Here is a 20,239-nt window from a genome sequence, read left to right on the forward strand (position 1 = left end):
GAATACAACTTTGAATTAGATATTTAATAAATGAAATTAGAACAAATTCCTGTGAAATCAATTTAAAATTGGGATATTGTGTTTTGTAGTTTGCTTTAAGAAAAGTTTATTGCCAGTTGTAGGCTAGACTGGTGGTTTGAAAGTTATCAGTGACGAGCAGTTCCACCAAGCCTCTTCTTGAAAAGATTTTAGAAACATTTATTACAGTTGTGTACTTAAAAATGGGACCGTTTTTTTGACTCCTGTGTTTTGTACTTTAAATTTTCTCTGAAGGATGGTGCAGAACTTGCAGGTGTGAGGGATGAGACTCAGGTGCAGTGGGTAGGCAGTAAATGGGTACTGGAGCTGGTGGGGCATTCCTGTTGGCAGAATCACTCCAGCCAAGGGAGCCTGAGTGCCCGGCACAGCTGCATATTGAGGGGGCCCTTGTTTTGATCAAGTTTTGTCTATATTTAAATTATTCAGGTTCCAACTTGATCTTATCTCTAGAAGGGTATTCCTTCCTTTGACTTGCCTTTAGAGCTTAATTTCTTCAGTGTTAGGCTGGGTGCTTCTTTTCCGTGTCCTGCAGGTATGTACAGTTGTAAGGAAATACATGAATAGCCAAGAGCCTATATTTGTTTTAGATTTACATTAGATTTAACATAAAACAGAATTCAAATGCAAATACTTGTAAATCCAAAGTCTTTGAAGCTGGAATTGGCTGGTGCACTCAATAATTTAAAACTAGGAAGGTTTGCTAGTATTAACTTACATTCTTCAATTCATTCACTAATTACGTTCTTGATTTTAATTCATATTTGTGTCTAACATCTCTGGTAGTCATTATATGTTATAATTTAGTTTGTTGTAAATGAAAATGTACTTTCAATGAATTCTGCAAGACACTTTTCACAAACTCTAAATCTGCTTTCCTGACATAAAGGAGAGAAAAAAAAAATTAATGCCTGTGTTTTTTACTTGCCTTGTTTCAGTAACACTAGTTCTTCCTATTTTTGTTTAATGTGGGAAATGAAGTGTGCCAGTATCTGCTATGCTACTTTGTGGTGATGCCTTTGTTTTGATCTACTTTCTTCTGATACATTTGGAAGAGAAATGCAGAGGGATGCTTATGCAGATGGTGAGAAGGGAAGCTGAGTATCAGGTTGGAATTTGATGTGCTGAGTGGCACTCATACCTGCTCCTTGAAGTGCTCCTTAAACTTTGTTAAAACACCAAGGGGTGATACATGCTAGATTAAAGTAGAAACCCAGAACAACAACAAAAACCTTGTGAGAGATTGTAATAGTATTCACTGTCTGTAATTTTCTCTTCCACTCGTTTCTGTTCACACCAGCACACTTGTCCTGTGCTCAGGTGTCAATAACCAAAGTTGACAGATCCACTTCTCCAGTAAAACAGTTGTAAAGGACCCTGTCCTTTAAAGTAGTTCTGGCTCTCTTATTTTACCTCCTGATGGAAGAATTGCTTTGTAGGACACTGTTTTAAAAGAGAAATGTGAATGGCAGAATCCCTGCTTCTTGTCTTTTTGTGGAGATGGAAGCTGCTGCCTAAAGAGGGAAAAGAAATATTTGTAGGAAAATATAAGTTTTAAATCAGTGGACTTCCTTGTGTCAGATGTCTTCTGGGATCTGTTTCCCAGAGTTCCTTTAACAAATGGTCTGTTATCTGTCTTAAAGACTTTCAACTCCATACCAGTTTCAGCTATGAATGGAATTACAAATGGAGTTTGCTTTGCAATTTTATTGGCACAAAGGCTTCCTTCTGCGTTTGGTTCTTGCATAACAGAGGGACACAGACTTGCATCCCCTTTTCTGCCCTTGTAGAAAGAAATTTTTCTGGCAGTGGGGAGGGGAGGACACAATGTTACCCAGCACAAAAATTTCACTTGGGGCTTAGCAAATTTAATGAAAACCAGAAAGGCCTGAAATTTCTTCTGAAATGTATTTAGAGGAAAAAACAGAACAATTAGCTATAAATGCCTGGGTGGAGTGATTATTCAGTATATTGGCTTTTTAATTGCTGGCTGTTATCCAGGTGGAGTTAGCTTTTAAACTTCCTTTGGTTAAATTACTTTAATTGTAATAAGTCCTTAATTCTGCCCACTACTGTGCCTGACTCCCTAGTTATTTTCCACAGTTTCTTATTTTTTTCCAAAAGGGAGGTGTAAAGTATTTATTATCAAAAAAACAGTAGATTGCTTCTTTTGCAAAGTTCTTAAGTAGCGAACTGTAGAAATTGTTTAGCTCTTATGAATGGGAAATATTATATAAATTTGGGAAAGAGTAATTCAGTTTGCTGTTCTCACTTTCAATCTTGGATATGGTTTGGACTTTACTACTCTAAATTAGATTTTTTTAATGTTATTTTTTTCCATTTATTGGTCAGATTTAGAGGCAGAGAAGATGCCTTTAGATTTCTTTATGTGTTTGTGAGTTGGTTTCCCTGAATCTTTTTTAGCAGTTATGTTGGATCCTTGGTTAAACGATCCTTTTTAATTAAGAATATCTTTTTCTTTGTTTGTTTTATAACATCTAAATTAATGCTGAAGGCTAAAATACTAAAAGAAATGAGAGCAGTGTTTTCTGGTGCAAGATGTGTGCACTTGTGCTTGGGTCTCTTATGTCTGCTGCAGTTGTGAACTGGAAGGAAGAGTCTTGCAGTAAGATTGAATTGATGCAGGTTTGCTCAGAGGATGGGAGTTGTTCCTCTCTCCTCTGTCAGGTGTCTGACTGAGCTCCTTGTCCCCTCTGCAGGCTGGAAAAGGATCTTTGAATCTCAGGAGCTGCATTTGTCTCTCTCTTGTGACCTAAAAGTGATCTTACACGTAACTGCTCAGAGTTTGTGATCTGAATTGATCCCCAAATAGACATGATTTGTGTGTCTAGAACAGCTGGAATGGCAAGGCTTTAATGTTGCCATAGTAAAAGAGATTTTTATTACTGATTATTACCTAGAAATACTGTTTATGTAGAGTTCAAAGTAATCTGGTGATCTTTGATTACTTCTTACGAGACCTGGATATGTTGTGTCATGTATTGACTTGTTCTTGTCACCATCTTAAATCCTGAAGTTTAAGGTTGGCCTTCCTCTGAATATCTGACAGTCAATGAGGAAAAGTGCTATTTCTTGATATTCTTTGGGCTTCCCCTGGGCTATAAGCTAGTTGATTACCAGCCTGACCATATATCTGCTTGCTGTGCACTGTTAGGAGGTAAAGCTAAGGACCATTTGGCTTTAAAACTATGTGGAATGGAATGGGAATTATAGATGGCTTAAAAAAAGTAAATCAAGTGAGGGTATGGGTTCAGCTAGATGTGCATATTTCTTTTGAAGTTATCTGAAAGACCATGTCAGTGTAGCTGCTGTAGTTATGCTTTCTGTCATCTGGAGGCTGGAATCCTGACCTGGGGTGGGAGGGAGCGTGGTCTTCCCAGTGCTTGGGCCTGCACAAGTCCTGGGATGAGGCTGGGGCTGTGTGAGGCTCAGGTCTCCCCTCTATCACAGTTCACTTACAGATTAGCTTGATCCTGTCCAGCCAAGATAAAAATTTCTTTGTAAACTCCCCAAGGAAATAACTTGCTGGCTTCATGCTTCTCTTGTTGAAGGTTGATTTGATTTTGTTTGATCAGTGTCTTCTGAATCCTAATGTAGATTTTTTTTTCTTTTTAGATTGGGGCATATGATCAACAAATATGGGAAAAATCAGTAGAGCAAAGAGAAATAAAGGTAATAATACAGCTTTTTTTCTTTTTTTCTTCTTTTTTTTTTTTTTTGTGTGTGTGTGTGGTTGTGGTGAAGTAATCTACGTTGTATGTGGTGGTATTTAATACTAGTAAAGTAAAACTAGACTTCTGGAGTGTAACCAAGTGTAACCAGCATACTATGCTCTATTTATTTTACATAATTAATAACTCTGCAGCATTTAGTGTGATGCATCTTTCTGTATCTCTCAGTACTTTTGTTTTCTTTTCACTTATCTTAAGACAGGGCTTAGTTGTGTTAATACCTGTGTCTTTCACTTTTCTTTGTGATGAATTCTAATGTCAGTTATCTGAGCTCTCTTTGCTTTCAGTTAGTTACCTTATACCTGCAGTTTACTTTCCCTCCTTTATGATGCTGTCATTGTTTTGTACAGTTTATTAGACTGGTAAGTACCTCAGGCTTTGTTTCTCTGAACAAGCAGTTTAACAGTGTTCTGTGCATTTTGGTTTAACTAACAGGACCATCAGTGTCTGCCACATTGCTCAATCACTTTGGAGATAAAGGAATCAGTCCTATAGGTGCTGGTTCTATGGGTTGTATATGAAATACCCATGATGTTAATTTAGTTTTTTCCCTCCAACACTGCCTGGAAGTATTGTGCTATTTCTGCATGAATTTCAAGGTGTTGCTATGACTTAACATCAGTAAATTGTACATTGCTTCAGTTTCCTCGGGGATGGGCTTTTTCACTCCCCAGTGCTTAAACTAAACTGTTTGTGGGGCTTGCTCGCCTTCTGTGGGAGCTGTTACTGAGCAGAGCTACAGAGATTTCCTACAGAAATACCACATGAAATTGAACCCCGTGGTATTTCAGCAGCACAGCTGAGCCTGAAGGGTCTGTCCCATGGCAATGAAACCCCATCTCAGCTTTGAGAGGAGTTCACTGACTGCTGTGTAACAAACAGCACGTTATTCAAATAGTGCCCTGAGCTGATTGGGAACAGCATCTTGTTGGGCTCAGGAGGCCAGTCCAAGTCCTGGTGGTGTCTGGGTTTGGGTTGACTGAATGGATTTCGGGTAACACAAATGCATATGGCTGAGTTCTGGTGTTTTACCACATTAGTGCTTTAATCTCAGAGCTCCTGCAGCACTTTGACATTATAAACTTAGAAATCGTTATGTAATGATTATAAATTAACTTCACTAAAAAAATGAAACATTCTTATATTTTAGTAGAAAATACATTTCTCTTACTTCAAATATATAATTTAGCTGTAATAGGGGTAATAGAATTTATTAAGATTAATTTAAAATTTTGTATAAAAGAGCTTTTACAACATTAACAAGTACTTTTAAGCATTTTTATTTAACCTTCTTTTGCTAATGCTTTCCTGAAATGTGTTTCGTGCTGGATAGAAATTATATGAACTAACTGGATGGGTCTGAGCATTATAAAACACAGAATTTTTTTTTTCAATAACCCTAGTCTGAAACGCTGCTGTTTTCCACATATGTTAGAGATTTGTTATGCATTAAGAAAGTGTAGAAATTGCATCAGAATAAATTGAATGCTTCTACTGTGTGTGGCAAACAGTTCAGGAGCCAACTCAGTGGAGTCCATGGATGCTGAAAGTACTGTTTGACCAATGGAATTCTTAAAGAATGAGTCACCATTTCTTTTCCTCTGAAGGTCGCATGAAGTTGTACTCTTGACTTAGTTTTTTCAGAGTTCTTTCTTGAACATGAAAACATAATTCGAGCCACAGTGGTAAATTTTTCCTTGAATTGAGCATGTGTTTCTAGGGGATTATTTCTTCCAAGAGACACATCTGTATTTACACTTTCAAGAGAGATCTTGTGGCCCATAAGCACTAATACATTTGAAAATTATCATATCATTCAGCATTTTCTTTTTAAGCTTCACTTTTCTTTATGAAATGGAGTGGCTTACTTACCCAAGATTCACAAGAATCTGTAGCTGATTCTAGAATTATGGTAATTTCCAGTTCTAATTATGGGTTTCTTTTCTCATTCCTCATAAAATTACTGCAGTTTTAGGACTGCAGTTCTGTAAAAAATCTTGCATTATAAGGTCTTTGTAGTGCTTGAAATTAAAATACAACTGGTTGTCTCTATTTGTCATCCTCAGAGCACATTTTGTCCTATTCATATTTCAGTTCTGTGCATTAATTTTTTTTTCAAGCAAACTCATTTTTCTAATACACATTCAAATGACTACATATCTAGCTTGTTTCAGTTTGATATTTTTGTCTTATCTTTATTCCTGCATGAAAAAGATATCCAGTTTAATTTAGATGTGAAAAATATTTTGAGCTGCATTCAATTGAACATTTTGCTTGATACTATTCTTACAAAAATTAACACTACCAGATTTCATCTTTATCTCATGGGCAATTTCATTTTTATGCTTTCATTTATACTTAATGTTTACATTTCTGTGGTGTTTTTACATAGAGATGAACCATGGCCATGATAGAAATGTACAGTTCACCAATTTAAATGCTTTTTGAATGAGAACAGTTAAATTACTTTAATAATTATTCCATTTGTATCCTAAATATTTTTTAAAATATTTTATTTTACTCTGTATGAATTGTATGCTGTGATTTTCTTACTGTCTAATGTGACCAAGAATCCCAGCTAAGGGGAGCAGAATAAACTCACAGCTGTCTCTGAGACTTGAGAGTACAGCATCACATTCTAACATTAAAAACAAACTTGAAAGCTTTGTCAGGGAGTTTGCTTCTTCGCTGGTGGAAGATGCTGCTTCTAAAAGACAAAATAAGCTTGCTTTTTTCTTCCTGCTGCATTCCTGTTGTGTGGGATTTTCCCCTTCCTTTAAGTTGGCTAATCTGTTTTCACTGCTGAGGAAAAATTCAATACTTTTCTAGAATCTGGATTTTTGAGAGCTTGCTGATTGTGGCTCCTGCGTTGCAAGGTGATTTGCAATCTGGGTTTGGGATTAAGGAGTTGCAATGTAAGCATTTTGTGAAGTTGTGTTAGATAGACATCTAAGGATAAGAGAGATTCAAGAATGTAATTTCTTGCAAAAAAATCTGAAAAGCTAATAGACATTTATTACTAATTCTTACAAGTGTGTGCATACATTGTCTGCATAATGCAAAGCCATGAGTGCTCAGTGCCTGTTTGAAAAATAGCCTGAATGGGTCAGTAATTGGTGGAGTTTTGTATAGATTGTCAAGTGTGTAGAAGGCATCCATTGTGCATTGTTATTTGGAATGCTTAATTTTTGTAGTATTTTACATCTATGAAGTTTACATGTTGGTCTGAATTTTCAGTAGCAGTATAGGTTAAATACAATTGCTGACCACATAGATTTTTTTGTCTTTTGTAATGTCTGTCACCTGCATGGAAGTATTTTGATAGTATTTGTCTGTTGTAGGGTTTGAGGAACAAACCAAAGAAAACAGGACATGTGAAACCAGACCTCATAGATGTTGATCTTGTAAGAGGTAGGTTCTGAGCTAGAAAAAAAGCTGAATTCCTCAATATTAAAATAACAACCGTCCTGTGTCTTATAACCAGAGTGGATTAGTAGGTTTAAAATAACACCAAATGAAACAAATCACAGCCAACCCTACATAACTCTTCCCTAAAGCAGATGGATAGAAATTATTGTTAAATAATGATACTAAGATTAAATTGAAAGGTTAAGAACTTAATTTAAATTTTGCTGTATGGGTCTGGATTTTTTTTTTTAAAAGGAAAATTGTGTGTTTGTCTTTTTTGGTTTTAGAGTTACTAGTTTAAAAATCTCCTACTGCCATGTATTTAGACTTCTTTCAAGTCTTCTGACATCTGGAGGGAATGTTATATTAAAGTTTTTGGAGGGTAAAAAGTGCATAGGCCTTGATTGTTTCTTGCCTGTTTTAAGTAACAGCAAGAGAAGGTCAGATGATAGGACGCTTTTCTAAAATCCTTTATTTAGTCTTAATTTATTCTTATCTGTATGTAATTTTCCTCATACCTTGTGAAGGCTAGGGAAAACATTATTTAGTGTTTTTATCCATGAGCCAAGCAGCCACCACAGTTGTCTGCATCCATCCCAGGAAGCCAGGCAGTGCCTTTGGGCACCCTCACACCCAGCGCTGGCCTCCAGCAGCCTGCTCAGCCCTTTCCTCCTGGAGCCTCAGCCCTTTCCTCCTGGAGCCTCAGCCCCTTTCCTCCTGGAGCCTCAGCCCTTTCCTCCCTGGAGCCTCAGCCCCTTTCCTCCTGGAGCCTCAGCCCTTTCCTCCCTGGAGCCTCTGCCCCTTTCCTCCCTGGAGCCTCAGCCCCTTTCCTCCTGGAGCCTCAGCCCTTTCCTCCCTGGAGCCTCAGCCCCTTTCCCCCCTGGAGCCTCAGCCCCTTTCCCCCCTGGAGCCTCAGCCCCTTTCCCCCCTGGAGCCTCAGCCCCTTTCCCCCCTGGAGCCTCAGCCCCTTTCCCCCCTGGAGCCTCAGCCCCTTTCCCCCCTGGAGCCTCAGCCCCTTTCCCCCCTGGAGCCTCAGCCCCTTTCCTCCCTGGAGCCTCAGCCCCTTTCCTCCTGGAGCCTCAGCCCCTTTCCTCTCTGGAGCCTCAGCCCCTTTCCTCCTGGAGCCTCAGCCCTTTCCCTCCTGGAGCCTCAGCCCTTTCCCTCCTGGAGCCTCAGCCCTTTCCCTCCTGGAGCCTCAGCCCCTTTCCTCCCTGGAGCCTCAGCCCCTTTCCTCCTGGAGCCTCAGCCCCTTTCCTCCTGGAGCCTCGGCCCCTTTCCCCCCTGGAGCCTCAGCCCTTTCCCCCTGGAGCCTCATCCCCTTTCCTCCTGGAGCCTCATCCCCTTTCCTCCTGGAGCCTCAGCCCCTTTCCTCCTGGAGCCTCAGTCCCTTTCCCCCCTGGAGCCTCAGCCCCTTTCCTCCTGGAGCCTCAGCCCCTTTCCTCCTGGAGCCTCAGCCCCTTTCCTCCCTGGAGCCTCAGCCCCTTTCCCCTCTGGAGCCCTCAGCTCCTTTCCCCCCTGGAGCCTCAGCCCCTTTCCCCCCTGGAGCCTCAGCCCCTTTCCTCCCTGGAGCCTCAGCCCCTTTCCCCTCTGGAGCCCTCAGCCCCTTTCTCCCCTGGAGCCTCAGCCCCTTTCTCCCCTGGAGCCTCAGCCCCTTTCTCCCCTGGAGCCTCAGCCCCTTTCTCCCCTGGAGCCCTCAGCCCCTTTCCCCCCTGGAGCCCTCAGCCCCTTTCCCCCCTGGAGCCCTCAGCCCCTTTCCCCCCTGGAGCCCTCAGCCCCTTTCCCCCCTGGAGCCCTCAGCCCCTTTCCTCCCTGGAGCCTCAGTCCCTTCCCCCCTGGAGCCCTCGGCCCTTTCCCCCTGCAGTCTCTCCCCGATGGGAGCTCTGTCCTTGCCAGGACTCGCTGGCTGTGCTCCACTCGCTGTGGCTGCAGTATCTTGGTCACACCATGGCCACACCGCCCCCCGGGCTCTGGCATTGAGTGCTCTCAGCCCATGTCGGTGTCCTTGGACACGGAGCAGACGCTCCCTGGCCCTGGAGGGTCTGGGGAGTTGAGGGAGAAGTCAGTCCAGGCTGTGCTGAGGAGCCCTGTGGCATGGCCAGAGGAGACAAACAGCACTCTGGGCAGTGGCTCTCTGTGTGGCCAGTCCTTTTTATCTCCTTACCCCTCAATTTCACAGAACTTGTTCCTCCCTAAATTGCCCAAACCCTTTCTCCCATCTCCAGATTCTTCCCTATATGCCCTGTAAGTGTTCCTGAGTCCCACCACTCAGGCAGCATTCCTTTTCCTCTCAAAGATGACTTGGGGGGCTCCCAGCAGTGTGTGGTGAGGCTTCACACCTGGACAATTGGTCCATGGCTCCTCTGGGACAGCCCTGGGCAGGTCCTGCTGTTCATTCCATGGTTTGGATTCCCACCTGCTGCTCTGCCTCTGTCCTGCTCTGGCCTCATGGAGAGGGGCCTGAGATGGGCTGATGGTTCCAGAGATGGGTCTGTGAGGAGAACCCTGGGAGGACCCTGGAAAGTATTATTTGGGGTCCCTCCTCCTGTTTTCTCTTTGAACTCCTGTGGCTGTGCAGATAAGCTTTTCTCACATCACCTAACAGTATATTTTTTTAAAAATGGGAATGTGAGAGAGAGAAACAAATCAAATACCATTTGAACTTACAAGAAGCTAAGAAACCTTTTCAGTGCAGCTGTGTACATGAATAGCATTTAAATGATTGCATGGATGTCTAAGTTGGCATTAAAATAGTTTCAGAGCTGGCAGTGTTTTACCTGTGCAGCACAGAGCTCACTAATGCCAGTGCTGCTTGTGAGTGAGATGGGGATGGTGTAGCAGCTTGCAGTTACCCTTTCAGTTAATAACTTTTCATAATGTAAGTCACATCCCCATTAAGTAAATTTTACACAGTTTTCTGGCTGGGAAGAAAAAGAAATGGAGCGATACGGGAGAGAGAAAGGACATTTGAATGAGAGAGATAAAAAAAATGCTTTCCAAGGAGACACAAAGATAAATTATTCTTTGGATGGCTTCCCTGCTCCTGGGGCTAGTCCTCAGTTGGACAGATTGACTCCAGTGTTTCTCAACCTCGTTCCATTTTCCTGAATGACATGGCTGGTGCCATTTACAGATGCTGGCATTTTAGATCCCTTTTCTGTGTTGGGAAAGGACTCTGCTGTGCCTGCACGGGCATGTAGAGTTTTCATGAGAATTGTTGCTTCATATCAACTTTCTGATACCTCCGTGAAACAGAACAATTTTTAATAATTCATTTTAGAATAATTTTGACATGGCAATGTTTTATTATTCAAACATTCTGAAATACAGATATTTTTAGAAATTCCTCATAATGATTGTCAAGAGGGCATCAACAATTTATGCCATATTTGGATTGAGAAGATAGTTATTTTAAGGAGCAATTATTAAATGCAATTACTTAAATCTTGTACTTCCACCGTTTCAGTATCTCAACTACTCTGCTTCTGAGCAACTGAGGCTTCTATTAGCCATAATGATGGAATAAATTCAAATTTATTTTCTTTTTTTTTTTTAAAGGATCTGCTTTTGCTAAAGCAAAACCTGAAAGTCCTTGGACATCTTTGACCCGCAAAGGAATCGTGAGAGTTGTTTTCTTTCCATTCTTCTACAGGTGGTGGCTACAAGTGACATCAAGGGTCATTTTTTTCTGGCTGCTTGTTCTTTACCTTCTCCAAGGTAGAGTTGGATTATTTTAACCATATGGAAGCTGCAGTGTGCTGCTTGGTTCACTTCATGCTGTTAAGGTCTGTTCCAGTATTTTCAGAAAATATTGGAATGGCACAGTCCCAAGCATATGTCTCTTGGTTAACATTTCTTTTACAAATATAAAGGATGCATAATGAAAAATGTAACACTCTCCTCACAGGCTTTCTTTAGCATTTGTCACGTCTGAATATAATTCAGGTTTTCAGGACTATCTGATTCAGTTCAGGACAACTGTTAACAAACAGAAGTCAGTTCACAGCTTTTGGACATTTACTATTGAGTTCTAGCAGTCTGACTTTGTGAGTCTCTTATGTGTGATACAAATGAAGAAATTGGAAAGAGAAGAATGTAATGGAGTGAGTCAGTATCTATCAGTATGAAAGTCACCAAAAGAATAAGTGTTTCAGAAGTTTGTACAACAGATATGGAACAGAAGGTTAATGAAAGTTGGGAGCAATATAAGTACCCTGAGAAGCTAAATGACTAATGAATTTTCCACTGAAATCCAATTAACATGCAATATTACTTTTTCAAATTCACCATCTGTCATCTCAGTTGTGAATCATTGTATCACTTGGAAATTTTAATTAGAGCAATATATGGAGTTTAAAAAACAAGGCAGTACCTCTTGTGTGGTGATGTTATTAGCAGGTGTAAAATTAATCTCACCATGCCAGTGCCCCAAGACCTGCAGTCCTGACAGATACTCATGTGACCTTCTATCAAAAGTTTTTTTAATCCCCATGTTAATAATTTTAATCTTGCTTATAGTAATATATATAGTAAAATATGTAAGTTGTGGTTGGTTTGTTACCACATTCATGGCTGTCTTATTCTGAGAAACTACATTGCACTAACTTATGTTCCTATTTGTAAACTTATTTTTAAAAAAATATACTCCCACTTAATTTGTGGCACCTCCATAAGACCCTAAAAGTAGAAAAATAGAGAGAGAATGCAGATTCTGAGTGCAGGCAAGTTTTTAGGACATAATTACAGAGCTTGTAACTGGTCTTTTTCCCCTGAGATTTCTTAGGGTCTCTGGTTTACTAGGTTGTGGTTGGAATGCATCATTTCCCTAATCCATATAGTCTCTGTGATTGAGTATTTCTGTGGTTGTGAGCTAACAAATAGCAGGAAATAATGAATAGTATTCCATATTACACTATAATCCAACTATTTGAAATACTTGATATTGAATTGTAATACTTGATATTGAAACTATAGAATTAGCATATCATATATTAGATATTGAACTGCAAAATTAGCTGCAGATTTTTGTTAGTTTTTTGAATAAATTAAAAGACTTCCAATAAACATGTAAGTGAAATTAAATGGACATATTTACTAATTGGGAACTATTCAAAACAACCCCCCCAAGCACTTATATAGAAATGTTGCTTTTATTTTACTCAGAAAGTGTGCTAAGTTATTAATTTTGTACAGCATTAGTAAGGCAGCATCAAAATGTGAAGAGTCCCTGATAAAAGCTTAAAAATAAAACATCTCAAATTCCAGTGGCCATATTTCTGCCCTGAATCTGGATTTTGTATTGGAGCTTGGACTTTCTGTCACCATGGTGGATTCTCACTGACATTGTAAATTAGTCTGACTATTCAGTTATCTGTGTTCATAATTGAATAATAACCTTAAGTTTTTTTCTATGGATTTATGAATTGCATTACTTGGAATTACTGCTTTAGAATTGATTAGCTTTACCAAGATTCTTGCTAGCATTTATGTAAATCTACAGAAAAAACTTTTTCCTTGGCTGTAGATTTGAACTCCAGGTTTTATTTGCATTGGTTTCCCTTAGTGTAAAGTGATTAGCAACAATGTGTGATAAGAGAATTACAAAGAAATGTTTTATGCTCAAGGTCATGGAACAGGCTAGTGACTTAAGATAGAAACAAAACCTTTTTCTTCTTTTTCCTTATTTATCTAGTATATAGTAACACCTCATTTTTAACTTAAAATATCATTATATTCTAATGGGAAAATGAAGTGCAAACTTACAGTGTTTATTGTATATTTCTTAAGTATAAAGCAAGAAACTTCAATGATGATGTAATGGTTGTTTGTTGTGGTGGTGAGATATATAAATATATATATGCATATATATATCTATCTATATATATCTATATATATATATATATGCATATAGATATATATATACATTTTTAAATTTGGTACTAAAGATATTTCCAAACTTGAAATTCTTTAAAAATAAATGCTTGTTGGTCTTTGAAATGTAAGGTTGCTTACTCTGGGACAGCTTTTTGTTCAATGTGATATTATTTCATTTGTGTCTGTTTCAGAAAATAAGCCACTGTGTTTTAGAAAAGCAGAGGTCAAATACTAGAAATATGTAAAGAAATAATTAAAAGTGCTGTAAGAAATCCTGTTCCAACCAATCCTACCTAGCTGTTGGTAGGAGCAGTTCTTGGATAATCTGAACTAGAATGTATGTCACACTGTGCAGAAATAAATTCTTGGATTTCACTCCCATTGAACTTAAAAAAGATCAGAGGATTGGTAATATTTTTCTAAATCTGTGTGAAACATTGTGGTAGGAATCTGCAGTCTGCAGATTTTTGTCTTCTGGAAGATGATCTCTTCTAGACAGCTCTGCTTTACTTAATGTTTTTTAAGTAGCAGTAGTGAATTTTAAAATGATTTCATGTAGGCCTACTCCTGCAAATCATTTCACATGGATCTGTGGAGCCCTGTGTTCTCAAAAGTATGTGTTAATCCAAATTGTATGATAGGAGCCAAAGTCAGCTCCTTCTTTACGTTTTATACCTCGTGGAGCTAATTGTACATGTGAGGAACTCAGATAAGCTCATTTAGAAAGAGATAACATTATCTTTTGCTATCTCTACTGATTTTATTAATTTTTAGTAAGTTGGAGTTCTCATTGATGCATGTGGTCTTTGAGAAACTTTATACATCAAAAATGTATTTTATTTATAGTAATAAAGGATACCTCCATGCAACACTTTCGTGCTTTAATTTAGAATGACAGAGAAGAAATTAGAAATAATTTTTCCACAATCAAAAGTAATTCAGTTGGCTTGTATGTTCATCATGTTTCTAATACTGGTTACTTTGCTAAAGATTAGTTCATGAAAAACACATCAAACCTCTTTTTAGTGGAGAACATCACATTCATCTGCTGTGTTAGGTGTTGCTTCATAGGATTTATTTTAGATGTTTGAATGTGTGACATAGCTTTGTGTGTGGCAGCTTTTTTTTTTTTTTTTCAGTCAATTTCAGTAGGGAACTGGTGACAGCTGTTGAACTTGTATTTCTTGTGCTAGAAATAGGACTAAATTATGGGACTTTCACTTCTCAGTAGTACACGAACAAAGCCAAGTTCTCATGGGATGTGTGGATGTTAGGCACAGAGAATTATTTCCCAGTTCTGTTTCTGAATTGTTTCTTGGACTTCCTGTGGGTGTTTTTTTGGGTTTTTTTCCTCTATTGCTTCTCTCAGCTGAGTTACATATCACAACTCTTCACGCCAGAGCAACAAGAACGTGGAGTAAGCAGAGGAGAGGGATTGCCTTTTCTGCCTGCTTCATGCCTGGTGGATTTGTTCAGGTTCACCTGGAGCCTGTAAAGACATTTCTGAGTGTTTGGGCTCTGGTACAGGAGCCTGGATTGGATGTTGGCTGCGTATGTTTTTATAGAATTACAAAACTAACAGTTAGCCATGGAATTGGAAGCCCTTTTTCCAACCACAAGTGCTAGTTGGAGCCCTGGTCACTTCAGCTAGACTACCCCATAATTTACGTGGTTTGCCTTTTGATCTTTCCTCTCTGCTAAAAGATATGCCCACAAGTATATCTAGAACATTTACAGGGTTGTACTAACACGTGGCTGCCTGCCCATGTAGGCAATTTTGTTTCTTGGCTGGGACATGGAGTTTAAAATGCATTCTGCTGTGTAAGGAGTTTCTAGTCTCAAGTCTCATCAAACTCACTGGATTGTGCTTTGTTATAATACATGATATAGAACTGAATTTATTTGGGCTGCTTTAAGGATATTTCCTTTTTTGGTTTTGTCTCCTGCTGACGTTTCACCATAGTTAAAGTGATTTCATGACAGATACAGCTTTCCAAACATTTTCCCCTGCCTCATTTCATTCAGCCACCTTTTTTTGAGCTATACCTATAAGATCACAAATATGAAATAAAAGATGTGTATTAAAACAGTAGTCAACTCTTTAGACCCTTATTGCTGCTGCTTTTCAGCAAAATAATAATTCCATTCTCAGAATTACAAAGAGTTGGCTTAAGATGCAGGTAAGGTCTGCATCTGGCTGGTTTGTTTTTGACAAAAGCCATATGAGTTGGGTCATTTCAGACATTAAACTCAACTTCATTTCCCTTCTTTTGCAGTTGCTGCTGTAGTGCTATTCTATACGGCCCAGAGCCCACATAATATACCTCTGACTGAAGTCATTGGGCCAGTATGGCTCATGTTGCTGCTTGGGACTGTGCACTGTCAGATTGTTTCAACACGAACTCCTAAGCCACCTCCCAGCGCAGGGGGTAAAAGAAGAAGGTATAGTCTGTGTTAAAGTGCTTTATCATTTAGGATTGTTAAACTGCTGTAGAGAACGTGCATGAAAAAAAAAATAAATAGGGCTTTACAGCCTGTGCTTTGCTAGAGATGAGAAATTTGTGCTCTGTTTTTATGTGAAACTTCAAAATGGTGCTTAATTGGCGCTCTTTAACTTTTATGCATTGACTAATTTAGGCATAGTTTTATTTGAATTTTAATGAATTAAATCTGACATTTTGTCTCAAAACAGTTATCTGAATAGTGGTGGAGTGACAGTGTTTATATTACTGCAAATTTAATTTTATAAATCTGGCTAATAATCTGTGGAAAGTATACGTGAAAAGAGATGCTCTTGGAAATGTAGAATTTAAGTCTTCCAAGCATTCCACTGCTTGTGGTTTGCTACAGTGAATTGTCCCATTAAAGCAGGAAACTGTGCAGCAGTGAATTTAGTAGGTCTAAGCTTCTGATGATGAAATAAAATGTGTTTTGTCTTTAAGCATTATAATGTATCATGCTTTTTTTTATTGGAGTTTATTAAATTGATATGATGAAGCTTTAGCAAAATACTTTGAGATCTTGCTTGTTTTTTGCATGCTTAAACTGCTGAACACATTGTAGAACTAGCAGATTGCACTTACAAAACTACCTTCCCATTTTAATCTCTTCTGCTGAAGGAAATTAAGGAAAGCAGCACATTTGGAAGTACATAGGGAAGGAGATGGCTCTAGTACCACAGATAACACACAGGAGGGAACAGTGCAGAGCTACGGTACAAGCACCTCTTGCAGTATTGGCGCTGTCTTCAGAGATATCTGGCATGCTGCTTTCTTTTTATCAGGGTTTGTATTTATTCAAGGCTACATATGTGTTAGAGATGCACTATCCCTTTTCTAATTAAGTAAATATTGATGTAATGATTAAGCTTCTGTTGATCTAGTTTTTGCTCTTAACAGCAAACTCATCTGAGTATTTGAAAATGGGCTATTGTGTTGTTTCTTGACTGTTGCAAATGCTGATGCAATAATTTTGAAAAAAATATTGAATTGTCATAGAATAATTTGGGTTGGAAAGCACCTTTAAGATCATCTAGTTCTCTTCCCTTGGCATTGGCAGGGGCAACATCCACTAGACCAGCTTGCTCAGAGCCCCATCCAGTGTGGCCTTGAACACTTCCAGGGATGGGGCAACCACAGCTTCTCTGGGCAGCCTGTTCCACCCTCACCACCCACACATTTAATGATTTCTTTCTAGTACTGGAAACTAAACCTACCTTTTTTCCATTTGAAACCATTTTCCCTTGTCCTGTCACTACATGCTCTTGTAAAAAGTCCCTCTCCAGCTCTGGAAGGTGCTCAAAGATGCCTCTGGAGCCTCTTCTTCAGGCTGAACAACCTTAATTCTTTCAGCAGAAGAGGTGCTCCAGCACTCTGATCATCTTCTCATCCCTCCTTTGGACTTGTTCCCACTGTTCCATGTCCTTGTCATGTTGGGGGTCCCAGAGCTTAGCACACCACTCTAGGTGGGATCTCATGAGAACAGAGTACAGAATTAACTTTTAGTTAAATTATATTTTGTTGTTTTACTATGCTGTGTAAACTGTCAGGAAAAAAAATCAACTTAGTTTCTCAGTTTTAATCCAAAGACAAAAATTCAACTCTAAACTAACTTTACTACACTACTTCTGTGTTAGTCCAAGAGAATGCTTATTCAGCTTTGTCACTGTCATCAAATGACACACTTTTTCTTCAGGATTCAAATGAACACTGATTGGGCTCATAAAAAAGTTTTTTAAAGAACCCATTCTATAGCTCTATAGTGCAAGACATGCTATGCATGCAGCATTTTGAGTGCTATGTATCAGCATTTATTAGTAAGTGAAAATATACTCCAAGTAGTATTAAATTGAGAAAGGGATAATGCAAGTTATTACATTGATGTTTTGTTGTGCATGCTGCAGTGTAAATACAGGAGCACTAACATGTCTGTCATATCTGTGATCCGTGCTCTTAACCACTGGTAAAACCTAGTTATGTTCTGGGAGTATCTACTGGAAACCTTGGACAAGTTTGAAAAATGTTTAAAAGTGTTACAAGAGCAGAGTTCATTTTACTTTTTCCTGCGTGGGTTAAGCACTCTGATAAACTGTGATAGTGATGGGCACCAGAGCTGTTCTTTGGGTCTGTGGGCATTGCTCTCTGGTATGTTTAAAGTGTAGTCTTGTAAAACTTTCTAATGTTTTGTTTTCCCTTCATTGAAGATACTGATCTGCAGTAAAAAGAGTGTTGGAAGGTTTTTTTTTTCCTTGCCTTTCCTGCTGTTGGGCTCAGAGTATTTTCAGTTGGGAAGGGCTATGTGGAACTTATCTTAAAGACTTGTTTAAACCATTTAATGAGAGGTAGTGTGTGTATATATATAGATGTTAAGCCTCTATGATGACTACTTAGTATATACAGTATCTTCAGAGGAAGAAGGACATGGAGTTACTGAGAATGCTGTAAACAGCCCTTAATCCTTTGTTATCCCAGAGGCACAGTTGTTTGTATGTCTAGAGCCATACAAACTTGTCCAGATAAAAAAATAACCTTTTTTTTTTCTCCTCAGGGGAACATGCAGTTCAGTTTCTTCATGTAATTTTTTTTCATGGTAATGCAAACAGTTTTGTCAGCATAATGGGAGTGGAGCTGGGAATGAGGAAGAAAGAGCACAGTGTGGAGTACATTGACTACTTTGTGATGTTGCTTAAAGAAAATCTTTTGAAATCTCAGTGCAAGGAAGCTTCACAGTTACACCTGTGCTATTTCTTAAGACATATTTGGGAGCTCTTTAGATAAGCACATTAGAATGTCTTATATAGAATGTCTCATTAGTATTTATTTTCAGCAGTTTTTCACTTACATTTATCTTTAACATACTGTTTTCTGGAATTTTCAGTATAGGTCATAAATGCATGATTTCAGATTACCCTCAAAAATTATGTTTTCTGTGTTAGGGCAAGATCCTGTGTACCTACACCATTTGCCTGTGCTTAGATCATTGTTAAACTAGAACTGTGTGTTCAATAAGTATCCTTCAATTGGCAGAACTCATTCTGACTTAAAAATTATAATTCTAAACTTTAATCCAGCGCAGGGGCAATTTAGAAAATACTGTTGATAAGCTTTACTTGAAAAGAGGGCAGTAGCCAAGCAGATGATTTGTTCAGAATGTAGAACTGGTTTGGGCATTTGCTCTGCATGTGTCCTTACTCCAGTGGAAATCTTGTAACTTCTCTGAAAGTTTTGCAGTGGGAACAGAGAGGAGAGTTTTTCTGATCAACCCCAATAGAAATACATTGAAAGAATACTTGAGAGTGCAAATTCACACTATTCCAGAAACTTTATTTAACTTTTCCTTAGTATTTTCTCTGGCTAATGCATGAATAAGACTCAGAGTTGTTCTTGGTTTAGCTTTTGCATATATTCAAGCCTTTTAAGACTTTGTATTTATTCCTGGTATTCTTCATTTTACTCTATATATTTTTAATTCTAGCCTAAAATCGCAGAAGTTGATTAAGGATATATGTATATGTAGTAATTCTAGAAAACCATACATTTTTGCCCGCTAGGGAAATACAGTTTGTTTGTTACTGTGGGGTGTTTGTTTGTTTGTTTGTTTAAACAGATGCACAAAAGCCTAACTTAAAGCCCAGATTAATGTATTTCTGGCTTGAGGCTTAAACTTAAATTTAGGAAGTCTCACAAAAAAAAAAAGCTTTGGTTTCTCTGTTAGAAGCAAATATACTTCAGTCAAGCTCCATGATATTTAGAATGAGCCTTAGTTGATACCAGACGAGTAGCTTTGTGATTTTAGCACTCAAACAGTGCTTGAGTAGTGAAATCCCATCTGCAAAAGTTGTGCATACATGCATATGTTCTTTATTTCTCTTATCTATCCCTATTGAGCTGTTTGAGGCTACTTCTTCTAGCTTTAAAATTTTGTATAAAATGTATAAAAACTTCTCAAACCAAACTTGGAAAAGTTGTCCCATTAATCTGTTCATAAAGTTTAGTAACCTGTGGAAGAAGTGTTTCTGACTGGTGTTTGTGTGATAATGACAACTGTATTTACTTCTGCACTGTTAGAAATTTTTAAAAAGTGCTGAAATGTCATTAATTTAATGAAAGACAGATTACTTTATCTTGATTCCTCCTTATTGCAGATAATTTAATTTTAGTGCTGCTTCCTCAGTACTCACAACTGGCCTTACTATTTTGCAATGAGTTGCCACTGAAAGGCAGTCCCTTTGCTTTAAAACAACTATAAATGTTAACTTTTTTCCTTGTTAGGCTAACAAAATGAAATTAAAGATGGGAAAGGAGGCTTAAACACCTTAGTAACATTGTGTCTTCTCTTGATCATTTTGTCTGCATCTCTTTATTCCAGTTTTTCTGCAAGCCATTATTTTCTGAGCTGAACTGGTCCTCTTTTAATTTTTTTTTTCCCTACTTTAGCCAGCTGTCCCTGGCCATTTTATGTGTTCAGGACTCCCCTTTACATGTAGGATACCTTATCTTGGAAGGAATGTGAGGCGACTCTCCAAATTCTCCCAATTTGTTTGATGTACATATTAAAGAGGAATTTAATCTTCGGCTGTGTAATCTAAGCTCTCACAGAATCCCTCAGTCCTTAAAGAGAAAGGCAGTGCATATTCCCTCAACAAGATCAATTGAACAGATTCTTGATATTTC

At 38.6% G+C, this 20,239-nt stretch overlaps 1 protein-coding gene across 3 annotated transcripts in view; it reads left to right on the forward strand.

Annotated features, from left to right (window-relative positions):
- Positions 1–20,239, forward strand: part of PHTF2 (putative homeodomain transcription factor 2) — a 63,641-nt gene that overhangs the window by 22,247 nt on the left and 21,155 nt on the right. For 2 of the 3 annotated variants that reach the window (XM_066318728.1, XM_066318730.1), the window contains 5 exons: positions 3,673–3,729; positions 7,130–7,199; positions 10,752–10,910; positions 15,344–15,509; positions 16,187–16,351. In XM_066318728.1, coding sequence (XP_066174825.1) covers positions 3,673–3,729; positions 7,130–7,199; positions 10,752–10,910; positions 15,344–15,509; positions 16,187–16,351 — 617 coding nt within the window. The remainder of the gene's footprint in view (positions 1–3,672; positions 3,730–7,129; positions 7,200–10,751; positions 10,911–15,343; positions 15,510–16,186; positions 16,352–20,239) is intronic. The other variant, XM_066318731.1, reaches the window with a different exon arrangement.

Source organism: Sylvia atricapilla, chromosome 5, assembly GCF_009819655.1.
Source record: "Sylvia atricapilla isolate bSylAtr1 chromosome 5, bSylAtr1.pri, whole genome shotgun sequence".
Taxonomy (NCBI): Eukaryota; Metazoa; Chordata; class Aves; order Passeriformes; family Sylviidae; genus Sylvia; species Sylvia atricapilla.